A 22,894-nucleotide genomic window follows, 5' to 3' on the forward strand; every position below is an offset into this window, starting at 1 on the left:
GTACTGTGTCTTAGAACTGTGTCAAAGGAAGACTGGAATCGCACCTCCAAATATGGTACCCCTTTCTCAAAGGACTGTGGGTACTCTCTCAGCAGCCTCTCCTCCTCCAGGAACTTGGCATCATGGCCGTCCGTGGCGGGCTGGAACAGACCATAGTTCAGGACGTCCCGAAGAGATTCGGTCAGGGAGCACAGTACCTGCTGCTTGGCCTTCCACACCGTGGCGTCTGGGTTAAACCGCAAACATTTCTGCAGTAGAAACAGAGGGAGATGTAGCTTAGCTTTAACTCTATAGAGCAGTAAATGGACCTTTATCTTTCATGGAAACTAAAGGAAAGAAAAGAAAACGTAATTATGGACAAGCCACAATTATTCTAAAACTAGATATTTAAACGTCTAAACCAAGCGCTGTCTGAGGACCTCAGGCTGCAATCTGCCTCATATGGAGTGAAATGATCTGTAATATTTTGATGGCCAAACCATCTGTGCCTTAAAAATGAACTGTAACTAATGCAAAGATGCTAAAATTAGAATGTTCTGAACTTTCTGTTGCAAAATGAACCACAGCAGTACATTTCATGAACAAGACTACAGCTAAGCCATTAGTGGAAAATGGTGGAATGGTACGTTTCTGCAACATGTTACATTTACACATTTTATACAAACTATATTATCGTTTCTAAAGTGACATACTGTATGAGCTGACTTTGTCACTAGAAGGTGGAGGGGATGGTGGATGTCATGACACTTAGGTGAGACACCTGTCAGGCTGCAGAGCACTGTTCTAGATCAACAATCACTAAAACAGCTTTTAAGCCACCAAATATGCGTGATTTTTTTTATCCAGACATGGCTGTGTTTTCTTTCGGGATAGTCCTGCAAAGACCTGTGTTGTTTATTACCAAGACATTGCTTAGACATTTCTTAGTGCCATCACTAAGTGCTAAGTGCTTTTTTGCAACTAGAAACAGGTATTTTCAGCCAAAACATGATATTCTCCAAACTATATCAAAGTGTTTTTTTGTGCCCAAACCTAAGGCACAATAACTACATGGTATCCATAGCATTGCCGAAACCTAAAGTTTCAACTTATCTGCTACATAACAACATACAAATGTAACATATCCATTGTTTGCACGTATTATGCCAACATTTATTTAAGCGTTTGGGTTGTAAACTAACTCTCTCTCTCTGTCCTAAAGCAATGGTTTTTAATTTTTTGGGCTTGTGACACCTTACTAAAGAGCACTGTCTAGTTGGGGCTCTTAGTTGCCATGTTTCAGATCTTGTTTCAGTCTCTGAGTTGTTAGCAGCTCTACCATAGAGAGCTTTCTTCTTTAACCTTGTCAGATGGTTTTATTTAAATAACTGTTCAAAGCTGTTATCTTCAAAACATAACTTTGGAGGGAGGCCAACTCCTCTGCAAGAAACCTCAAGACTAAAACACGTATCTCCACCTCAACCAGCTGCAAACATTAATGCATCAGTTTTAAGGATCAAATATGCAATGTATTATTCACAGATACATTTTTTCTGCATCTGTGCATTTTAGTAGGATTTTGGCTGTTACACTTTTACTTGTGATAGAGTATTTTCAGAGTGTTGTAATGGCAACTTTAGTAAAAAACATCTTCCCCCACTGGTTTCATTTTAATATATGTTGAAATTACGAAACAGACATTGGCCTTTTCTTAAGGGAAGAAAAATGTTTTACATTTTACGTAGCAGTGCAATATTTTTTCTTTATTTCCTGTCCCACAAATCATTTCACCATGACCCCTAAAGTTTATCTTTGGATTCTTCGGAGAGGTCACCACTGTCCCAGAGGCAATCCTGTGGCAGCGGATGGTTCCAACCTTTATGACTGCAGCACACTGAGGCTGTCCCCCCTCTGAACCAGCAGGGGGAGACAGCCCCAGCGTAAAGTGGGTGATTCCCAGTGGTCTCAGTCAGCAGAGAGGATATGAATGGCAGTTTGGTGCAGCTTTAAGTGTCTCCGGTGGGGTCGTGAATGGCCAAATGCATAACGGCTCAGAGGCTCACTCAGCAAAGTGGGACGTAACTCACAACACAGATGGCTAACAGAAGGTTTTTGGCAGTGCTCTCTCTTCCTCTCTCTCTCCCTTTCCTTGCCCAGAGTTGGAGTCAGGTTGTTCTCTGACCTTGAGGCAGCAGCAGGAGGATGACTGGCCCATGTACAGTACAGCCAGCTGCAAGGATCCCTGCTTCTTACTGCATTACTGCACAAGCTCTTGTCTCCAGCCAATACGTCTTCTATCCCAGAACATTCGCTCAGTCATTGTCACTCATCCTAATCTCTTACATGCATACACATACGCATGTTTCTGTGTGTGTGCGCGTGTGTGTGTGTGTGTGTGTGTGTGTGTGTGTGTGTGTCTCCTACAAAGGCAGAGATAAAACCCTGCACGGGGGTTTTGTGCAGAGGAGTAACATAACATTTTCTCCCTCTATTTTATTCAGTGTCTCCGTTCGCGCACAGCCAACCCGGTTGCCACGGCAACCGGTTCATTAGTGGAGCAAGCTGCTTGTTGCCATAGAGACATCCCTGTGTTCCCTAGGAGATGGGGTACTGGGAGGGTGTGCATGTGTTTGTGTGTGAGCGTGTGCATCAGTGTGGATGGATTTGTGTGTTTGTCTGTGTGTCTGTGTATGTGTCTGCGTGTCAGTGTGTGTGTGTGTGTGTGTGTGTGTGTGTGTGTGTGTGTTTGTTACATGGTGTGGCGAAAGAGCGTGGAGTAAAAGGGAGGGGAATGTCTAAGACTTTGAGTATGAGAGCGAAACAGGATGAAAAGGTGTGTCTGTTTGTATTAGATTAGGTTTCACACATACAAATACACACCCTCACACACAGAGAGATACACACACAAGCCTACACACTGCACTTACAGTCCCAATAAAGGATGCAGGCAAACTCACTCTATAATGAATCACAGCAGGAGAGAATGAAGGTTAAGGATTTAAATATCATGCTGGAGGAATATTCCCACAGTCAACCTGAAACAATTAAAAACACAGATGATTATCATAAAATAACAGAGATTAAAATGTGTGTAATAACTTTGCTTTCAGCTTGAGAAGCCTCAGAGAGTTGGAGACTTCACTAGAGCAGCCATGCTGCTTATTGATCTGTATACCTCCAGGAGTAGGATTGATCCCACAGCTTCTAACCGTCCAGCCAATTAGGGCTCATCACAGATTCCTCGTGCCTTCAAAAGGGCCTTCGAAATACACCTTGGTTCTGTAACAGTTTTCCCACTGATTCGCCCTATTACAGACATTCTTGTACTACAACTGTACAGCCTATAAGCTTTGCTTTATTGAAATCATGGCCATACAGTCACAGACAGCCCTGCAACTTGTTATAAACCTCAAATGGTACACTTGCAGTTGGGTGTTTGTGGCACCCTCCAGTAGTCAGACTAAATGGCAGCTGAGTTGTTGGTTTGTAGAATATCCATATACAATGACAATATTGTTTCAGTGTCAATATATATATATATAACTATAAGTAGTTTTTTCCTTCAAATTCATTATTCTTGTTCATGCTAGTATTCTGGCTAATTAGTGCCCATTGAGCAAGTTACAGAAAGGACTTACAACACCAAGGGGTACTCACTGTCTTTCAGTGGTACTCGTAAAAGCGCCATTGCAACAAAAACATCCCTGAAATCGCCATCACCAAACCCACCAGATTCTATTTAAATAAACAGCAGTTTTATCATAATAAATCTCACTTCATTCAGAGATGACAGAAGCAAAATGAACTCACTAAAGCCGTCTTGATTCATCTTTTCACTGTTCCAACAATCACCAACTCCAGTTTGATTGAAATAAACCCTTAAAACATGCAGTTAGATGTGAAAACACACTGGCTCTACACCTGCTAAAATTACTGTTTATTTAATGGAGTGTGGTGGCTTTGGCGATAGCGACTTCAGGGCCATTTCTAGTTAAACAAAAGGTCTGTCTCTTAAGAGAGCCTTTCCATAATGTTGTCAGACACTTAGGGCTCTAGTTTCACAGACCGGGTGCGGTGGAGGTGCAGCGCACCTGCGCTTTGCCAACTGGGTGTGGCCAGGCGGATTTTGTAAGTTTGGCACACCGTGCGCCCTGGCGCAGCTACTCCTCTTTCCCACCTCCGTCCCTCCTCCCGGCGCAAGTCGGAAAGAGGGAGGAGAGGCGTGGAGTGGGTTTTACACACATCACATCAATCAAAATGAGCCCCTCTCCTCGCCCTTAAATGTGCCGCGCGAAGGTGTAATGAGAGGCCCAATTCCAATCCGGCCCCTAAAGACTCAAGCCCTGAACCCTCACTGACTTAACTGACGTCAGCTGTAAGTGATTGAGTGTGAGAGTCTGAAAGGGCTCCGTATGCTACAAATAGGATCTAGATATAGATATATAGATAGATAGATAGATATATAGATATATATTCTTTGTGTGTGGAATATAACCACTGGTATTCCTCTGACTTCATGTGTGTTTATGTACCATATTAAATCCTTGTTAATGTAATGTTTCATTGTTTATCTATCTGTTTTTCGCTCTCCTTCCATAACGTTTGCATGTCTGCCGACCGTGTTTTCGGGGTTTTTTTATAACACTTCCGGTGTTCCGAGAGCAACCCCTGTATTTAACGTCACAACGCTATGAACTGTGGATAATTTCCTTACCGTAAGTCCGCATCGATGCTGACCTACGGTAAGGGGGCATAAAGGGCTCACTCACTGACTCACTGACTTGAAGATTTGACAGTGGGACAGCCCTCACACACTCACGCACTTAACATGAACGCGCCTCTAAGTCAGTGAGTCTGTAAGGGATCGGATTGGAATTGGGCCAGAGTTTACTCAATTCGCCATGGCAGAAGAGAGCAGCAGCGTCAGACGGCCAAACTCCTCCCAGGAGAAAACTTATGTTTTGGTCCGGGAGGTCCAAGCTCGCAGTGTCCGAATATACAGAACTCAGGTATAAATACAGCCTGATTTGCAGCAGCCCCACTAGAACCACAATTTAATATGCATTGCTATATCAAATTTAACTTTTGAAGGTAAATCTGTCAACAAATTGCATCACAGTGGATCATTTCAAGGTTGCGCTACACTGGCAAACATTTGACATGAGGCTATATAGCTATATCACTAAGTATATTACAGAAAGCACTTATAACACCAAATAGTTCTCACTGCAGTGTAAAAATACTCTGCCCTTTAAGTGACATGCTATTAATGACATTTTTAGATTTCGTCATATCACTCTAATCTTTATTTTTGAGGCAAAATATTGTGTAATACGATCTCCTTGGGCCTCAAACAGTTATTTATATGAAACTAATTTAGAGGGAAATCTCTGTTTTGTGGAAAGGGGCCCAACAAGATACTCCAGGATTAACACTCACACCCAGCCAAAGTGTTAATCATGATTGGCTACGGCTTGTATTTGAGAAATGTGATCATTCATGTCCCTGTTTATTGGATTATAACAGTATCCAGGTTTGTGATCATTTCTGTGCAGGTGTGCACTCACCACTATGCAGGATTCAGCTTCTCCATCCAATCATTTGTAATGGAAAACAAGCAGTAATGCAATTTATGTCAAATCCGACCTTCCATTCACTTTAGCGTGTCTGTCAGCATTACATCATGTAACATCATATCCAATCTAGACAGAGTGTATACATGCCACAATATCCTGGTTTTCACCAGAGTACTCTGGCAAGCAGCATGTCCCAGTTTAGCATTTTATGCTACCCTATTGCTTCTAATCCACATTTCAGAGGAAACTATTGTACTTTTCATTTCATCACATTTATGTGACGGCTAAACTTACTAGTTATTGTGCGAATTATCAATTAACATCATATCATATACAAAAATATGATCAGGTAAATGTTAAATTAAATTAAATATGGTTTGTTGCTGTAGATAAAACTACTAGATAGTATTTGAATTAGTTAAAAGTAGCTGCACCTTGACCAACTACAGCAGTAAAATATCATTTAAACTAGCACATCACTGTACAAGCCAGACACCAGAATAAATGTTTGCAATGCATTTACCCACAGTCCTTTGACCACCATCCAGACCATGGATCCGTTACATTTAGACATTTCATACAGAAGATATGTTGAACCTTTATGGTTTTCATTTTTCAGTTTTTATTTCATGATGTGACAGCGCTGTGGTCAATGTGTCATTAATGTTAGGAAAACATGTTTTGGCTTAAACATCCGCGTTTGTCACTACACACACGGCTGGACACGTCCAAGCGTGTTGTTAAAAATGACACGGTTTTGTTGCCACAAAAACAGCTGGAAACATCCCAACCCGTTGTTAAAAAATACCCTCTTTTGCATCTCGAATTGCAGTCAGCTGCTGTCTGCTGCTTGGCAGCCGTCTTTCCATCATGCTATCCACCATCCATTCCTCCGCCTGATTAGATACTCAGCTCATATACATGTAATCTGAATGACGTCATATGTGTGAAACATCCAAACATATCCATGGTTTGCAGAGACGTATATATGCTATGACACTTACAGGGGCCATTTTAAAACATAACAAGTACTTTTATCTTTAATACTTTAAGCACACATAACTTATAAAACTTCAGTATTGTGCTATTTAGTATTCTGACTGTGTTGTATTGCTACTTTTTTTTTCTTCACTAAAGTAAAGGATCTGAATACTTCGTCCACCACTGTACGTGGGCGAAACATAACCAGGCTATTGCACCCCATAACCATGATATAGTCACATATAAATGCACTAAATGTTGCAGCTTTTTCATAACTTATAACCTTTATATGATTCTCAGTTTTACATTAAAATCTTAATGCAGTTTTCAGCCCTTCTGTTTCTCTTGTGGTTTTATCATTATGCAGACCAAAAATTCTGTCTTGTCTCCCGAAGCTGTGATCACACTTTCCCACTCGCATACGCCCACTCACTCTGTCCATGCTGCTCTTTATCTTCCCCTGCCTATCTCTATATCTTATTCTCCCTGCTCCTTCCCTCTTTCTCCATCTTTCTGTAACAGCTCTGTCACTTATCTATGCAGAAATAAGAGTCGCTCCTCTCTCTCCCTCCTCGTTCCACGTCTAGCCCTCTCTATCTTTGTCCCTCTGGCCTTTTCCTGCAGGCCATGTGCAGGGGGACTTGAAGCCTTTAATGAGATCCACGGGGAAATAACCCCCCCACTAAACACACACACACACACACGCCAGCCATGTCACCATTTAAGTCAACTTCCTCTCCATATCCCACTCTTCTTCTCTCTCTCAACCACTCAAGCCACCCCCTTCCTCTCTACAACAGTTCAAGAGAGCGAATTAATTTCTTTAAAGCATTTCTGTCATCCCCGCTCTGCCTTGTTCTCTTCCCATTGTCTTTCTCTCACTCCCTCCTCTCCTCCCATACTTCTCTCTCTATTATCTCTGTCCCTCTGTTCACCTTTGGGGCTCACCCTTTCATTAACATACAACCGGTGGACACCATCTGTGTCTTGTAGTCTGAGAAGTTCACATATCTTAAGTAGGTGCTGAAGTAAATGTGTGTGTGTGTGTGTGTGTGTGTGTGTGTGTGTGTGTGTGTGTGTGTGTGTATCTGTGTTTCAAAGTGGAAGTGTTTGTGAGGCCAAATCCTGCCTGAGGGGCTGCTGCTTATACTTCAGAGTTTGCACGAATTCAGCTCAAGTCAAACAGCGGAGGAAAAACTCATTTGTTTCACGCTGTTTAATGCACTCGGCAGGCAAATGCAGACTTGACTGCATGTTCGTGAGTTTGACAATCTAATAAACCTGCAAACAAAACTGCCTCAGCCTCCTGCTGCGGCAGGATCATATCAACAACTTGTGATACACGTATCCGACTGTGGCTGTGCGCACAAGTGAGTTAATGGAGAAAAGCCTTAGTCATCATCAGCCACCAGCAGAAGAGGAAGGATCAGAGCAGAGGGCACAGACACAGCTAACTCAGAGATCCCCCTCATCAGCGTCACCACTGAGGTGTCACTGAGTTGGTGGTCAACAGATGTCTACACATGTGGGTTAAAACTGGGCTACAGTGAAAAGTGTAGGTGTTTTAGAAGCATTTCATTTCAATGACAATACAACAAGATTTGACATAACTCTGCTTTACTGCATGTCACTAACTCGTCTTCTTCTCAGGAGCCTTTGTGCTCTCTTGCAGGTTCCCTCGAATCGCAGCTACGCTTGGATCGTGTGTCGTGGTTGCACTGCTGCCGTGGTTCTGCCTGATGCCTCCCACTACTGCTGTTATTATTAGTCATACTTCTACCATTATTATACACATATGATTTATTGTCACATACATATACTATCATATATCAATATATACTCACAACATATGCTACGAAAATTACTGTTTTCATTATCATAATATTATTACTAAAATTATTACTGCAGCTACTGTCATTACTTCTTGCCCTGCTTCTCTCTCTGTCTCTCTCGGTCTCTGTCTGTCTTTATGTATCATTTTGTCATGGATTACTGTAAATTTATTATGTTGATTTGTTCTGTACGACATCTATCGCACGTCTGTTCGTCCTGGAAGAGGGATCCCTCTTCCATATTTTTCTTCCCGTTAAAGGGTTGGGGGGGGTTTTTTGGGAGCTTTCCCTTATCCGCTGTGAGGGTCCAAAGGACAGAGGGATGTCGTATGTTGTAAAGCCCTCTGAGGCAAATTCTGATTTGTGATATTGGGCTTATAAATAAAGTAGAAGCAGTGTATTTATCAGCATAGTCAGTCTTCTGCCTGTATTTCCTGATTTGTTGTTATTTCGCTGTAATCTTTCTAAACAGATTCTGCGAGTGAATGCAGGCGACGGGACAAGATATTGGTATTTACAGTGTTCCGGTTTCCATTTGTGGTCCGAGTAGTATGAACCAATAACATTAGAATGGCAGGCGAACAGTCAGTTTGAAGAGGTGGAACGCATCGGCCAAAATCCAATCTTAGAATCCACTAGCCATTAACTGATGACAATTAAGCTTTTTAAATATTTTTATTTATGGGAGACCGATTTTGCTGTGCTTGGGAAGTTTTTGGTCGTTTAGCCACCAGCCATAAACAGGTCACAGATAAGGCTGCTGCTACTGACCAAGTAGTAGCAGCATGCATTCAAGAGAAAGCTACAAAAATCACGGACACAGCACAGAAGAAAAACGCAAATACTGTATAGCGAGGCAAAAAGCCAACTGGACAAAGCTTGTTCCAAAATTAGAGTGAATCTGGGGTTGGCTTTTACTTTCACTTTTGCTGCTGAGAGGATGATGAGGGACGAGAAGTTGGCCCATTTTCTGTTGACCAGGTAGGTGTCCAACAGAACTATTAACTAGCACCTTAAACTGTCAATTAAGTATTGTTGAGAAAGAAGTACACAACAAATTCTCACTTCGACCTTGTCACATTTTGATGTTTTGGTCATGTACTTTCCACGTCTACATATGCTGTTCATGGTACCCTAGGTGCATTGGTTGTTGACGTTCTGGGACACCGTGTCAAGTTCTCTTATTTCAAGATACACCTCTGTTTTCACAGGAAATTTAACATTTACATAGAGTCTCTTTCAAAATAAAATCACTATGTCAGTATAACACCCAAATTGCCGGGGCTTTTTTTCCTTCAACAACAAAAGCACATGGTTAGCTTTAGGCTAGTTGGTGTTTATTGGACTGATCCACAACCCCTCCTACCCGCACCACCTTCAGATTTTCGCCACCTTAACTTTCGTCCTTGTCCTGCTGTGTTTCCCCCTGCCGCCACCAGGCGCCATTAAACTATAATGGCAACTGGCCGTGTATCATGCTGACATTAAAAGCACTCCTTTTCCGTTGGTTTCAGACACAAGACACTGACCAAGTGTTGGATTTCGACAACTTCGGAGTGAGACTGTGCTCAAGTTATAATATTGAATTTTTTTAGAAAGGAGAACCTCTAAATTGTACTTAAATACATTGCATTAGTAAAGGTACTTAGCTACTTTTAGTAGTAGCAGAGTGTAATTACACAGTAAAACAGTAAAAATTCTTAACATACTTTTGGGGAGTTCAAGCTATAACAATAAACCATTCAAGCACTGTGTGTTATTACCCAGCAATAACTGAGTTAGGGATTTGCTGGTCAAAAATTTAATAAACTAAAACTGGGCTACACCTGGTAAAAGAGTGTTTAAGCAGAGTAGATGACATAACAGTATTTAACTACAGTAATATTGTCATTCAAATGCTGTTCAACAACAGCTGTGTAGATGACAAAAGGACATACTACCAAATGTAGCCCTGTTTCTAGAGATCATTTGAGGATAGTGATAACTGGGTACTCTGAGGGTTGTATAAAAAGTTTCTTGAACATGGTTTCGATATGCCAGAAGTGCCCTGACCCTCTGGAGATAAAATGGGACAGGACATCAACTGTCACAGTGCAAAATAACTTTCTACACAGCCTCCTGATCAGTCTCTCCCCGGCATGAGATGACAGAATCCATCCAACTGAATTTCCGCTTGACCTAAAAAAAAACTACTAAACCCCAGATTCTTTCCACATGTAGCAATGGCCCAAATCTCCTCTTGACAAATGTAGCAGACTGATAGTAGAGCTCTAACTTGCACTGTCAGTGTCAGAGCACCAGCGGTGCCATCTTGATTGACAGGGCCTTGTGAGAGATCCCTGCAGTAGGCTTGTACAGCTTCGCTGAGAGAGGTTTAAAGCAGCAAAGGTAAGTCCCACTGAGGGGAGGCAGGGAGCATAACCAGATGTTTGCTCTGAGCGCTGTGTAAAAACATTTCACGAAAGAGTAACAAACATTCACCTCTTGACAAAGGAATTAGCATTTGTCACAAATGTCTTGCAATCCATAAAAATGAAAATGAATGCAAAAGAGTGAGTCTGTCTGCTCAGTATGTGCACTAATACAGGCACTTAATGGCATGAAGAACACGGAAAAAGGGTTGGAATTAAAACGCTGCTATCTAGAGAGGCTGCAAATGCAAGACTTTCTGTGTTCTTCATGCCATTTAGTGCCCGTATTTATGCACATATTAAGCAGATTAAGTGTTCTCATTTCCCTACCTTTGTCTTTGTAACAAAATATCCTGCTTATCTATCGTCATCACAACTCTGTATTAGCTACAGGGCAGGGGTGTCAAAATCATTTTAATCCATGGGCCACATATAGACAAGTTTGGTCTCACGTGGTCCAGACCAGTAAAACCATTGCATAATAACCTATAAATAAAAAAAACACCTCCACATTTTTCTTTTCTTTTAGCATAAGGACGTGCATTCTGAAAATGTTCATCCATTTGTAAAACAGATGATGAACAGCCTGAGATGTCGTCAGATAAAAATTGTAATTTCAACAATACGTTGGAGTTTTTCCGCATTCACTCAGTCGACTGCTCACTGTCATTGCATTTTTTCATACATTTCCACTCCTTTGTAGTAATGCTGGGATCACCACACAACGTTAAAGGCCAGTTCATGGATTCCATGTCCATGTCCACTCCTATCAATCATTAGTGTGCAGCTCATTTTTTGTGACCACACATACTGGATGCACAGCAAGTGCGCTGGCTGTGCATTCTCTGATTACGAAATAGAATTTCTTGTTCCATACTCCAGTCCAGTTCAAGACACTGCAGTCAAGCCAACTGCAGCCACTGCACCGTGGTGAAGTTAGTTCCAAGTTGGATATTCGACAGACAATGACTGTCACAGCAGCGTCTTCTTAGTTTCAGTTTCACCTGATGTGGGTGGTAGGATGACTGTAAGCTCACTCTCAAGCCCTCCTGTTTACAGCTGGGGGCTGACACGGACCCTAAATTGTCCTATAAATGAAACCAGGTGAGCGTCCGCGTGACCACAGCTCTCCACAGACGTTCAGTGTAGAAAGTATGTCCAAGGAAGCATTTGAGGAAGCAGGTTTAAGTTAGGCCCTGCCTTACAAACCATTTACAAATCAAACCGTAGCATCCTTGCCTTAGCATTAGGATTCTACTGATAATGTTTTAGGATATAAGAGTGATACAGATTCTTTTGTAATGAAGCTAACATTGCACAATGTTTAAGATTGTTAAATATGACCACAATAAATATTAATGGTTTTTCAGAGAACTGGTCAGGGTTGCAAAGCCTCAGAAAAAACATTTTACATAAAGTAGGTTACTCACTGTTTAACTTGCGTCAAAACCTAACATCACAAGTAAATCAATATTAGGCGTGCAAAGTCATCCAGTGGGCCAGATTGGGCCCTTTGGCGCATGTTTGACACCCCTGCTGTTGGGATCCCTGCCAAAAATAATTGGTTACAATATGTTTGAATGTTAAAAAAAAAGACATTTTAGTGTCCAAAAGGGATATTAGAGGATATATCATTAACAGATTTCTTCTTTTTTCCCCCCTCATGTAAGTATCAGCCCCAAATATAGTTGTCCTAAATGCAGCCTGGTGTGCAGCAGTCCCACTGGAACCATAACATAAATTGCCATATCAAAGTCAACTGGCAGAGATAAATCTGTAATCAAACTGCATCAAATTGGATCGTTGCAAGGATGCGCAACACTGATTAGAGAACATCTGACACAGAGCTTTACAGCTATATACTCTGCCAAAAAAGGTAGATATAAAACTAATTACCAGTGTTTATGTGTTAATGTGTATTCTCTGCATTACTGGATTTAAGTACTCTTTTGTCACTCAGCTTCCTCCTCCCCCAATTCATAACATTTGCATTTGTGTGCTACAGTCACTCCCTCATCTCATTACAACACAATTAACAAGCAATTAGAGTTTATTGAGAGTGAATTAGCTGACATGTAGAACAGACCTAATGTACTGGGAGTGTAAAGTGATATTACCCAACACCAGTGAGAGAGAGAGAGAGGAGGAGGACAGGAGATGAATCAGTGGGAAAAAAAAATATATGTGGCGAAGATCAGAGGGTTTTTATTCTCAATGTGCAGGATGCGAATGAGAGGGAAAGTGAAAATTTGCCTGGAGAGGTTGAGTCAGGACAGGACGAGAGTGAGCGAGTGACACAGTAAATGTCAAAGTGATGGTCGGTTATAACTCTTGTGACCTTGGGGAGTAAGACACGATAGACTGAGCGAGTAGATCTCGACAGGAAGTCTATAAGGTCATGTTTTAATGCTTTCATATGTTCATGTTTATCTGCATGTCCGAGTGCGCCAGTTTACTCAAGTCGTGCGTGCAGAACAAAGAAGAACATAAAAGAGATTAAAAAAGATCAGAGGAAAAAATATTTAAAATACAATACTGTACAGTTAGACTGACAAATTGGATCATTATTGCCCTTTATTGTGGGGGTAAAACTTGCATATTTTCTCGTCAGTGTCATCCACATCTGCCAGCCAGCCTAATTAATATGATTATACTTGTCAATCTCAAGAGTCCACAAATAGAGACATTGTGACAAACAAAGAGTATACTTGGGAACATTTAAAGATCCTGACATTTTATAAAACTTTTTAGTTGTGAGTCAAACCCTCAGCATTGAATTTTTTGGATTTAACTTTAAAATACATATTCATTATTTCATTTCCACCTCCTTGCTACTCACAAAGATCAAAATGATTTGCATAAAAATCTCTCCCGCTAAAAGACTCAGAGAGAGAAAGGTGAATTTGTCCTCCCACGTTGACAGAACTCCTTCATCAATGTGGTATCTGTATTTTATTTTGTAAAGTGATCTAAAACAGCAAGTATAGAATATGAGTGCCTTGATGTTTTTGCATTTCTCTTTCTCACAGTAAATGAAAAAATCTGACAAATGTTACACATTTATCATCAGAGATGTATACTGTGCTGAAGGTCTATGAGGTTAAGTTTTCAAATTTTTTTATTCTGACGGATACTGAGCGCAGTACTTGAGACACTGACTGTAAAACAGACAATACTTACAAGGACATTAACATAAAATACTGCTTGCAAAAATGCATAATGTTATGCTTACCTGTAGTGCTGTTTATAAATCTAGATTTGTTTTGGTGTGAGTTACCACACCAAGTGGAACTAGATAATGGAACAAGATGCCTCTTGACTTCTAGTACCACTGAGCTACCTAACAATACAGCTCAGCTGAGGAAGATGGCATTAATGTTTACATCTTACACCTCTTTCTAACTGGATGCGATGTGATGCGAATAAGCAGGCAAGCAAAAATCAGATTGTTTTGGTGTTTTCTAGTGAAGATGTCCTGACTTGCTCAGTGCGTTAGCAAACGGACTAAACGAGGTGTCGCTTGTTTGAAAAAGCACTCACTCTGGCTCTGTTTTGGCAAAGCTTTGTGCACCTCCAATCTTTTTCCAGAGCAACAGCAAGCCATTGCTCAGTAAGGGCTCTATAGGCTACCTGAATGTTGCTGTCGCTTATAGTATATCTATAGCAACTGGCAAGCTCTGGGGCTGAAAAAGCCAACACAGAAGTCCCAAAAACTGCAGTTCTTTGAACTTGAGTTATCCCCATAGAGCCCCATGTTAAAATGCCCAACCTTACAGCAGAAATTCATGTTTACAGCCTGGTATAAAAAATGATTTTACAGCTCATCTCAACTGGCACCTTTTATTAAGGCTTACAGTTACCCATATTTAAGGGTTGGCTGCTTTAAGTGACAGGCAGGTTGTTAATAGTGTCCTCAGCTTCTCAGTCAGATCCATCCCTCATTCTTCCACAGTGCCAGCCTCTCGCCCAAATATGGTTAGGCAACATCCGAAATGCCAACTTGGGGCTTCAAAGCAGGAGTCCACAAACCCAGTGGGTGACGTCACTGTAGCTACGTCCATAATTTTCACAGTCTGGACACTTTTTTGCGCTCCTTCCCCCAGATTTTGCTCGCTCCCTGTATGTTTGGATGAAGTGTCACACCGTCATGAGACGAGCCTTTTGTCCAGAAAGTAGATGCACACTTCCTCCTCTCTCTTTCTCCACAATTTGAGTGCCATGTGGTTCCATATATATACATATATACTGTATAAGGCGGACATCTGTACAGCCAATACCTCCAACACTCGGCAACTCACAAGAGAACCAGATTGATTAAAAGCACTACATGCAAGAGGAAAAAAGATTTATTTTTGATTTGGGGGTGAACTGTCCCTTTAAGTCAACTGAAAATGTCAGTATGAATCAGAAACCAAACCCTTTCTGTACTCGCTATTTCTATTTCTATGTACTTCAATCTCATTCCACCTTTATTTATGTCTGTCTTCTTCACTTTATCTATCTGGATCTATCTCTATCTAACTCTGTCTTCTTCGATCCACCTTTCTCTCCTTTCACCTGACTTTCTACATTGATCTACTTTGATCTGCTTCTATCTGTGTCTACCTCCATTTACCTTTATCTCTATCCTCTTCGTAGTGCTTTTATCTACTCTGTCTCCACCTCTTTCTGCCTCTACTTCCAAAGATCCAAGTCCATTTGGCACATCTACCTCTATTTATCTCTATGTGTTTTTACGTGACTGTCGAGCAGTTTCGGAGGTTTTGACCCCAAGCTTGAGTGAACATTCTCCTCCCAAGCAATCCCATTTATCCATCTTTTTACAATTAAACTTTGATGCAGATTTGTTAGAATAAATAGGGAGTAGTAAATTATTTATGGTTGGATTTAAAAACACTGAATCAAGCACGCTTGTGTATCCCCACACACACACACACACACTGCTGAAAACACCCATGCACAGATCAATAATAAATCACAAGGCAGCAAGAGGGAGGAAGAAGCGTTGAGCGAGGCATTTATAGTGCGCTGGGATGGTAAATATAAAATATGGACACACGTACACACAGGCACTCTGAAATACATTTATTTAATTTGCAGTTTCATTCTTGCTGATGATTTACAAAGCCGACACATCACAGGAGCCTCAGTGGCCTAATAGAAAGGAGAAAAGAGGACAGACCGCTAATGTTTAAGGGAAACGAACGGCCTTCTGTTTGTCGAACACAAAGGCAGTCTGGTTCAGCTTTAATCTGGCAGTGAGCAAAGATGCACACTCTTCTCTTCGTCTGTGTTTTTTTCACTTCAGCACAAAAATACACACTTGGATGCAGCCTCAGTCCCTTGCATCCTCTGCTCTTCATAATTCAATTATTAGTACAATTGAGTTACTACTGATGATTCACTTTAACAGATCACTCATCAGAAAAACGCAGAGGGAAGAAAAAAAAAAAGACAGAAGAAATGCTGGTGTCTAGCAACCGTCTAATTTTTCAAGGGTGGGAGAATGACGTACTGTACATGGAGGCAGCTACATCTTCAGCCCGTGAAGCCTATTTAGACACACTTCTGATGGAAGCTTTCGCACCGATGTGATGTAAGACTGCATCTGGGAAATGGAAAGCGATGGTGGATCGGTTTATCATGATTCTGGACTGCCCTCTTAAAACCAGTCACACCGAAAAGGGCTTTTCACGGCATGCTTTATCGCACCATTTAGAAGCTCTTTGGCAACATTAAGCCACAGGCAGCACTTCCCCCCCGTTACCCTCCTCTCCTCACTTCAACTTCTCTCTCTTTGACTCTCTCTGAATCCTTTCTGGCTTCTAGTGTTTTTAAAATCAAATTCATGCCCACATATTCTCATCGTGATTGCTCTTGTATGCAATTTGCTCTGACTCTCTCTCTCTTTTTCTCTCCAGAGCTAGGTCACCTTGAAAGTCTCTCTCACCCTCTCAGATCAGTCACTTTGCTGACGAGTATTTGCACTTCTCTCAGTTTTCTGCCGGTGATGCAGAGAGAGAGAGAGAGAGAGAGAGAGAGAGAGAGAGAGAGAGAGAGAGAGAGAGGAAATCTAATCGATATAATACGCCCAATCCTTGGAGACATGCAGTGTTTCTGGAGCAATGTACATTGCAGGTTTTAACTGAGCTGACCACACACACTGTTATACTGCATGATGTCAGTATGGAGGCATAAACACCCACTCCTTTTGAAAGACAGGAGGCAGCAGCTCAGTCCGTGGAGACTTGGCTTGAGAACTGGAGGGTCGTCGGTTCAAGTCCCCACACAAACCGAGCATGTAGACTGGCAGCTGGAGAGGTGCCAGTTTGCCTCCTGGGCACCACCAAGGTACCCGTGAACCCCCCAGACAGGGGGACCGTGTTATGGCTGACCCTGTGCTACTCCTCCAAAACTGTAATTGCATATGTGTGTTGTGTGTAAAAGTGGGATATGTCAAAGAGTGACATTTCAGCTGCCTTGTGTGGATAAACAAATAAAGAACATAAAATTAAAGTGGCATGAATGCAAAATGCTTAAAGGTTCTGTATACAACACTCAGAGCAGTAACGGCAGAAAATAACTATTTGCAATGTAAAGATAAAGAAGAGTAATGGTGTCCTGAGCAGAAAATGAAGTCACACTCCTTTGTGTATGTTGTAATCTCAACTTCTCTGCTGTGTGTTACAGTATAGAATCTGGCTGTGCATGCATGGGAGTCCTTGTGTGTGTGTGTATCGCCCAGCTAGCTTATCACTGCAACTCTATCACTGCACTCATACAGTGGTTAGCGGCAGCGATGAAGCTTATCACCCACTCTCCGGTTACCTCCAGATTAACACAGTTAGCTCTGCCAGCACTGTTACTGTTGTTAGCACCATTAGTTGCTAGCTGCCAGCACAATCACATCCACGTTGAAAACTATAAGTGGACGATTCACGGCTCAGACTCTGAATTACAGATAGAGTTCCTTTAAAGTGAAAATTAGCTGTTCCTTCAGTTTTTCTGGCAGATTTTGACCAATACCTTTTACTCTGTAACAAGAAATCCTTCAACTCATCCATTTTTTGAGTCACAAAAATGATGTCAAACAAAGGGTCTTGATTAGGGGTGCCTGAGCACTTCAGGCATGTTTTAACACAATGCATGTTGACATACTTTTATTTGCTTTCTTCCAAGAGTTGGTTGGGAATATAGACACCATTCTCATGTTTATGCAGTAAAAATGAAGCTACAGCCAACAGACAGGTAACGTAGCTCAGCACAAAGACTGGAGACAGGGGGAATACCCCCCACGTCCTCCCAATAGCCTTCCCATCTCACTCTCTGCCAGAAAGCGAATTCACAAAATGTCAAACCATGACACTGTCTTCAAAGACAACACCAACTGATGCAAGCTGTGATGCATATGTTGTGTTTTGAAAAGCAACAAAAGCTAGACAGATATTTGTTGAAAATGACCTACTTTAGGAGCATATACAGGTATGTGTACACTTATGTGAAATACAAAGATCTTTCATTCTTTAGATGGTGAAACTGGTAATCAAAACTGGTTTAAATGATCATGACTGTGTTAAGAAAAGATGGTGTTTAAACTAATGGGAGAAGAGCAGGTTGGGATTAACGCTGTTTGTGTCTGTGAACTTATCAGAAATGATTGCCATAACGCTGGCAGATTTTGTGGGTGTGTGTGCAATGACAGCACTGACCGTTTGCTTTATGTCTGGGATGCCGATGCGAAACACCATCATGGCAATGTGGGCGTCCTCAGATGGCACGGAGCCGGTGCTGCGCTCCTTCAGCCTCCTCTGCTGCTGCTGCTGCTGCTGCTGTTGTATGTGATTGGCTGGCTGTTGGTGCGTGGGTGCAGGATTGGACGAATAGGGGTTTGTGGTGTGTCCAGGGTTCCCTGACCGGATCTGTCTGTCCCCGGTGGTTCGTCCAGCCAGTTTACCTGACTGCCTGTGTCCTTCACCCCTGCCCCCTCGTGATAGGCCTCCTCGCCTGACCTCCTCCACCATCTCCTCCTCATCGTCTTCCTCTTCCCCCTCCAGCTCGCCATTCTCCTCCTCCTCCTGGTCCTCATCACGCTCATCTTCTTCCATTTCCTCCTCTTCCTCTTCTTCTTCCTCTTCCTCGTCCTCTGCCCCTGGATACAGATGTCGATTGTTTCCCAGCATCCTTTGTTGCTCCTCGTCGCTGGACAGGGGGCTGAACGGCATCGTCATGGCGACAGAGAGGGCGGCACCTGTGGCAACACCATCATTCCCAGAGAGACACTGCAACGTGGGGAGGAGAGAGAAGACTTGATCAGAGCAGAGACAGAAAAACTACAGCAGAAGTTTGTAAGCAGAAAGTTTCTTCCCTGGCCGCAGGTCTCCATACATACTCTGGTCTCTATGGGAACAGACTGCTGCAGTTACAGATATGCAGTGCTTCTAACCCTTACCGCATGATGACATACCAGACACACCTCATGTATAAATGAACCCACTGGTGCCGTTAATTTTCAGCTTCCAGACTCTCACCATAAATTCTGACATCCTTCCCGTGCTGCTAGATTCAGGATTTGCCTGCAGATGACGGATCCTTCAGGAGCTCTCTGTGTCTGACGCCTGAAACATATCAGTATTTCACTCTGAGCGATAGAACTATGGCGGGTATTATTTCACTATATTGGAACATGCCTCTATGGAGAGTACTCCTATGACATGTACTAGTTTAGAGGGCACTATGAAAAAGAAAAGTATGTATAGTAGCACTATCTACAAGTAGGCCTATAAAGAGAAGCATAATTGAGGTTCTAGTGCCATCATTACCTTGAGAATAAAATATTAGAAAAAGAAATTATTCCTCTGCAAATATGAAAGACATCTGAGAAACTGTTGATACCGTCTATTCATATGATCACAATTTTAAAGTACCCAGAGGATGAATCAATTTGTTTTGGTGACCTTCTGATCTTTTGTGTAGCACAACCATAAGACAAAACTGACCCTAAGGCCAAAATATGTGGGACATGGATGTGGCGCAATACATCTGCTGCAGCAGAGTGTGTCCCATTTTCATCAACTAAAGCTGCATCACACAATTCTTCTTCATCTTTAAGCAGCTGGACTAATTTTTCTTCTCTGCGTGTGGCCCCGCAGCCCTCCAACAAGTAAAAACTTGTGTAAAAAACAAGTACAATCTGTTTTAAAAGGATTACAATAACTATCTCATTGTACCAGAGGCAATGCACAGAAGCAGCGCAACCTTGTGTTTGTTTTTACATTTCAAATGAAAATAAGTCAATCAAATAAATTAATCTTTTTAGTCAAAATGATCCAGGAACAGTAAATATAACCTACTCTTCCAAAATCTGCATAACCAACTGGATAATCACTTGGCAAAACTCAACATGCACACGGTGAAGCTGAGGAAACCACACGCTACAAAGATGGAGTCAGTGTAGCAGGTAAAAAATCCTACACTGCCTTTGTGATGTGTCATGTCCATGCTCCATGTATTTTAGTTGTTACTTTTACACAAAGAATATTAAAAAGTTTTCATGACCTTCAATGAGTGCATCTTAAAATTTACTCTCTCCATTTCGGACACATGGAGAGCCAAAAATACCAACTTCACGACATAATCTTATGATGACATGAACAGAGGTTGATTTTAATTACTCCACAACTTTTCTTCTAGTACTGTGGTCAGGACAAACCTAACCTCACTACTGGGAAAACTCTGAAAAAATTAAAAAACAAGCTGTGGTTTCTTTGTTATTTCCAGCATGTTGTATTGTTTATTTTGCACTGTCAGTTGTAATTGACAAAGATGTCAGACCTGTCTCATTAGACCGAAGCTGCTGAGACCAATCACCATCCTTAAACAATTGAAATTCCCAAAGCAGCATTCCTCAGACCAAAACTACTTACTTATTCAGTTCATTTTCGCTGTGTGAAAAAACAATCACATCATCCTCAACAAACAAATATACTGGTCTGACTCTACACAGCAGACTATTTGTCACCATCACATCACATCTCCTATAGAGACACTCGTAATGGCCAACAGCTCTTCATGTGATAAACCATACACTCTCTTGCTCTTGCCATTGCCCCTGAGAGAGCCGAGAAGCCACTTCAGAGCATCAGTGATGCAGCGCTGTACTCGAGTACAAGCTGAGCAAGATAACAGATCTGTCCCTGGTGGCTCCTGGTTGGCTCTGTGAGCTGTTTCAGGATTTTCAGCACCACTACATTCTGGACAGCTCCACACAGAACCAAACAGCAGAATAACAAACGGCGAGAGAGACAGCGCTCAAATTCACACCAGAGGACTGAGCAATGAGCAGAAAAGCTGTAGAAACACCATTTAAACGTCTGATGTTAAAGTTAAAAAAAAATCTACTCTACTACATTCAAGACAAAAATGTTAGGTTTTACTTTGCACATTTATTTGATGGGTAGTTACTTTACAGATCCAGATTTGTACATACAAACATTTAATCAGTGATTGCACCAGTAATCTGAACACTACACAAAAAATGTGCAAAACCAAATTTTAAATTATGCGTCTCATCTAAACGCACACTGGGGGAAGAAAAATCAGTATCGAGTTGCTGTTTGTTTTCATTTTACTTCAAATGAATATCAACTACAGAATAATGAGGCGACTGAGTGTGTGAGTGTGTGAGTGTGTGAGTGTGTGTGTGAGATAAAGCAGCTGAAAGACACGGAGAAATCAGAGCCATGTTGTGAAGGGGAAAAAAAGTGTCAGATACATAATGTCAAGACCTCTCTCATGGGACACTGAGATAAAAGTACCAGCTGTCCAGTTCAACAAGAAACAGGAAAAAAATGAGGAAGTGCGACAAGAGCATGAAACATAAAAGGGAAGGATGGACAACAGCACGTGGCAAAGAAAATTTCTTTCATGTCAATTAGGCTGGTATTAAAGAAGTATTTCAGTGCTGGGAAGAAGGTCTCTTTATAAACTCGGCTGTCTGTGAAGTAGAAATACTTTTGAAACTGGTGCTTTATAACCAAAGAAAACCGAAAAAGGGCTGTGGCATTTGCTTTCGCTCAAGATGTGGAAAACCAACAACTACCAGAATGCACTGCACCACACCAGACCAATAAAGGCGCCCCCTGATAGATGAGATAATGCGAGCTTTTCCATCTTTCCACAAGAAACAAAATGGCAGCTGGCTGGTAACCCAGTGACAGAATCTTGGTTTATATTTGATCAGCACTGCCTAGTTTTACAGTTTGATCAGAGTTTTGTCTGAATTTGAGAGCGAAAGAAAGAAAGGCAGTTGTTTTTCTCGATCTGTTTCTATACCCTTTGTGTCTGTGTTGGCCGGCATCCAAAAATGTGGAAGTACAATCTGTAGTTTGAGCAACAGCCCTACAGCTAAAGAAAATTATTCAAGCTGAGAGATGAGCAGGGAGATCTAGGTGCTGGTAAGATGGAGGGAAATTTACCATATGTGGTACGCCACCCAGATTGTTATAATAAAAGCTGGATGAAAATCTGCAAAGTATCCATTTAAAATACTTGAGAAATAAAAGAATGGCAGGAAGAGGCTTTCTTTAAATGTAACTTTTCTTAAATTAAGTGTCATTTATTTGATGCCAGTGAAGCTACTGTGTGCCATTTGGATGCTATAGCTAAAATAAATGAAACTGCTTTACAGAAATTTTGAATCAATGCCACAGTCTTTCACTCTGTACAACAAAACCCCAAATTTAAGTCAGATTGTGAGGCTAAACGGCTTGTTAAACTTGACTGTTTTTCTGTTTGGAGAATATATATGTCAGTCTGGTCTCTCTTTCAATCTCTCCTCACTTTTCACACAAACAAACACACTGAGTGCAGGACTGATTGTGACAAATACTGACTCTCTGGCGACGTTTCAGCCTCCAACTTTTGAAAGCCTATTAGCAAGCAAACTTCTGTTCACAGTCACGAAGAAAGACGGAGATGGCAGACGAGTTTGCAGCAAACTGTAGAAGTTTAACAGACACAACATCCAGATTGTGTCATCCAACCAAGACAACCAAGGACAAACAATGAATCGTTCTAATACTTTGCATCTTATTATTGATGCATTAAACTGTAAGTG

General features: G+C 41.6%; 1 protein-coding gene across 1 annotated transcript in view; it reads right to left on the bottom strand.

Annotated features, from left to right (window-relative positions):
- The window catches only part of shank1 (SH3 and multiple ankyrin repeat domains 1), a 99,176-nt gene that overhangs the window by 53,091 nt on the left and 23,191 nt on the right, over nucleotides 1-22,894 (bottom strand). The window contains exons 2-3 of the mRNA XM_049561711.1: nucleotides 18,489-19,058; nucleotides 45-248 (exon numbers count right to left, since the gene is read on the bottom strand). Of these exons, the coding sequence (XP_049417668.1) occupies nucleotides 45-248; nucleotides 18,489-19,007 (723 nt within the window). The 5' untranslated portion in view covers nucleotides 19,008-19,058. The remainder of the gene's footprint in view (nucleotides 1-44; nucleotides 249-18,488; nucleotides 19,059-22,894) is intronic.

The sequence above is a fragment of the Epinephelus fuscoguttatus genome, linkage group LG19 (genome assembly GCF_011397635.1).
Source record: "Epinephelus fuscoguttatus linkage group LG19, E.fuscoguttatus.final_Chr_v1".
Lineage (NCBI taxonomy): Eukaryota > Metazoa > Chordata > Actinopteri > Perciformes > Serranidae > Epinephelus > Epinephelus fuscoguttatus.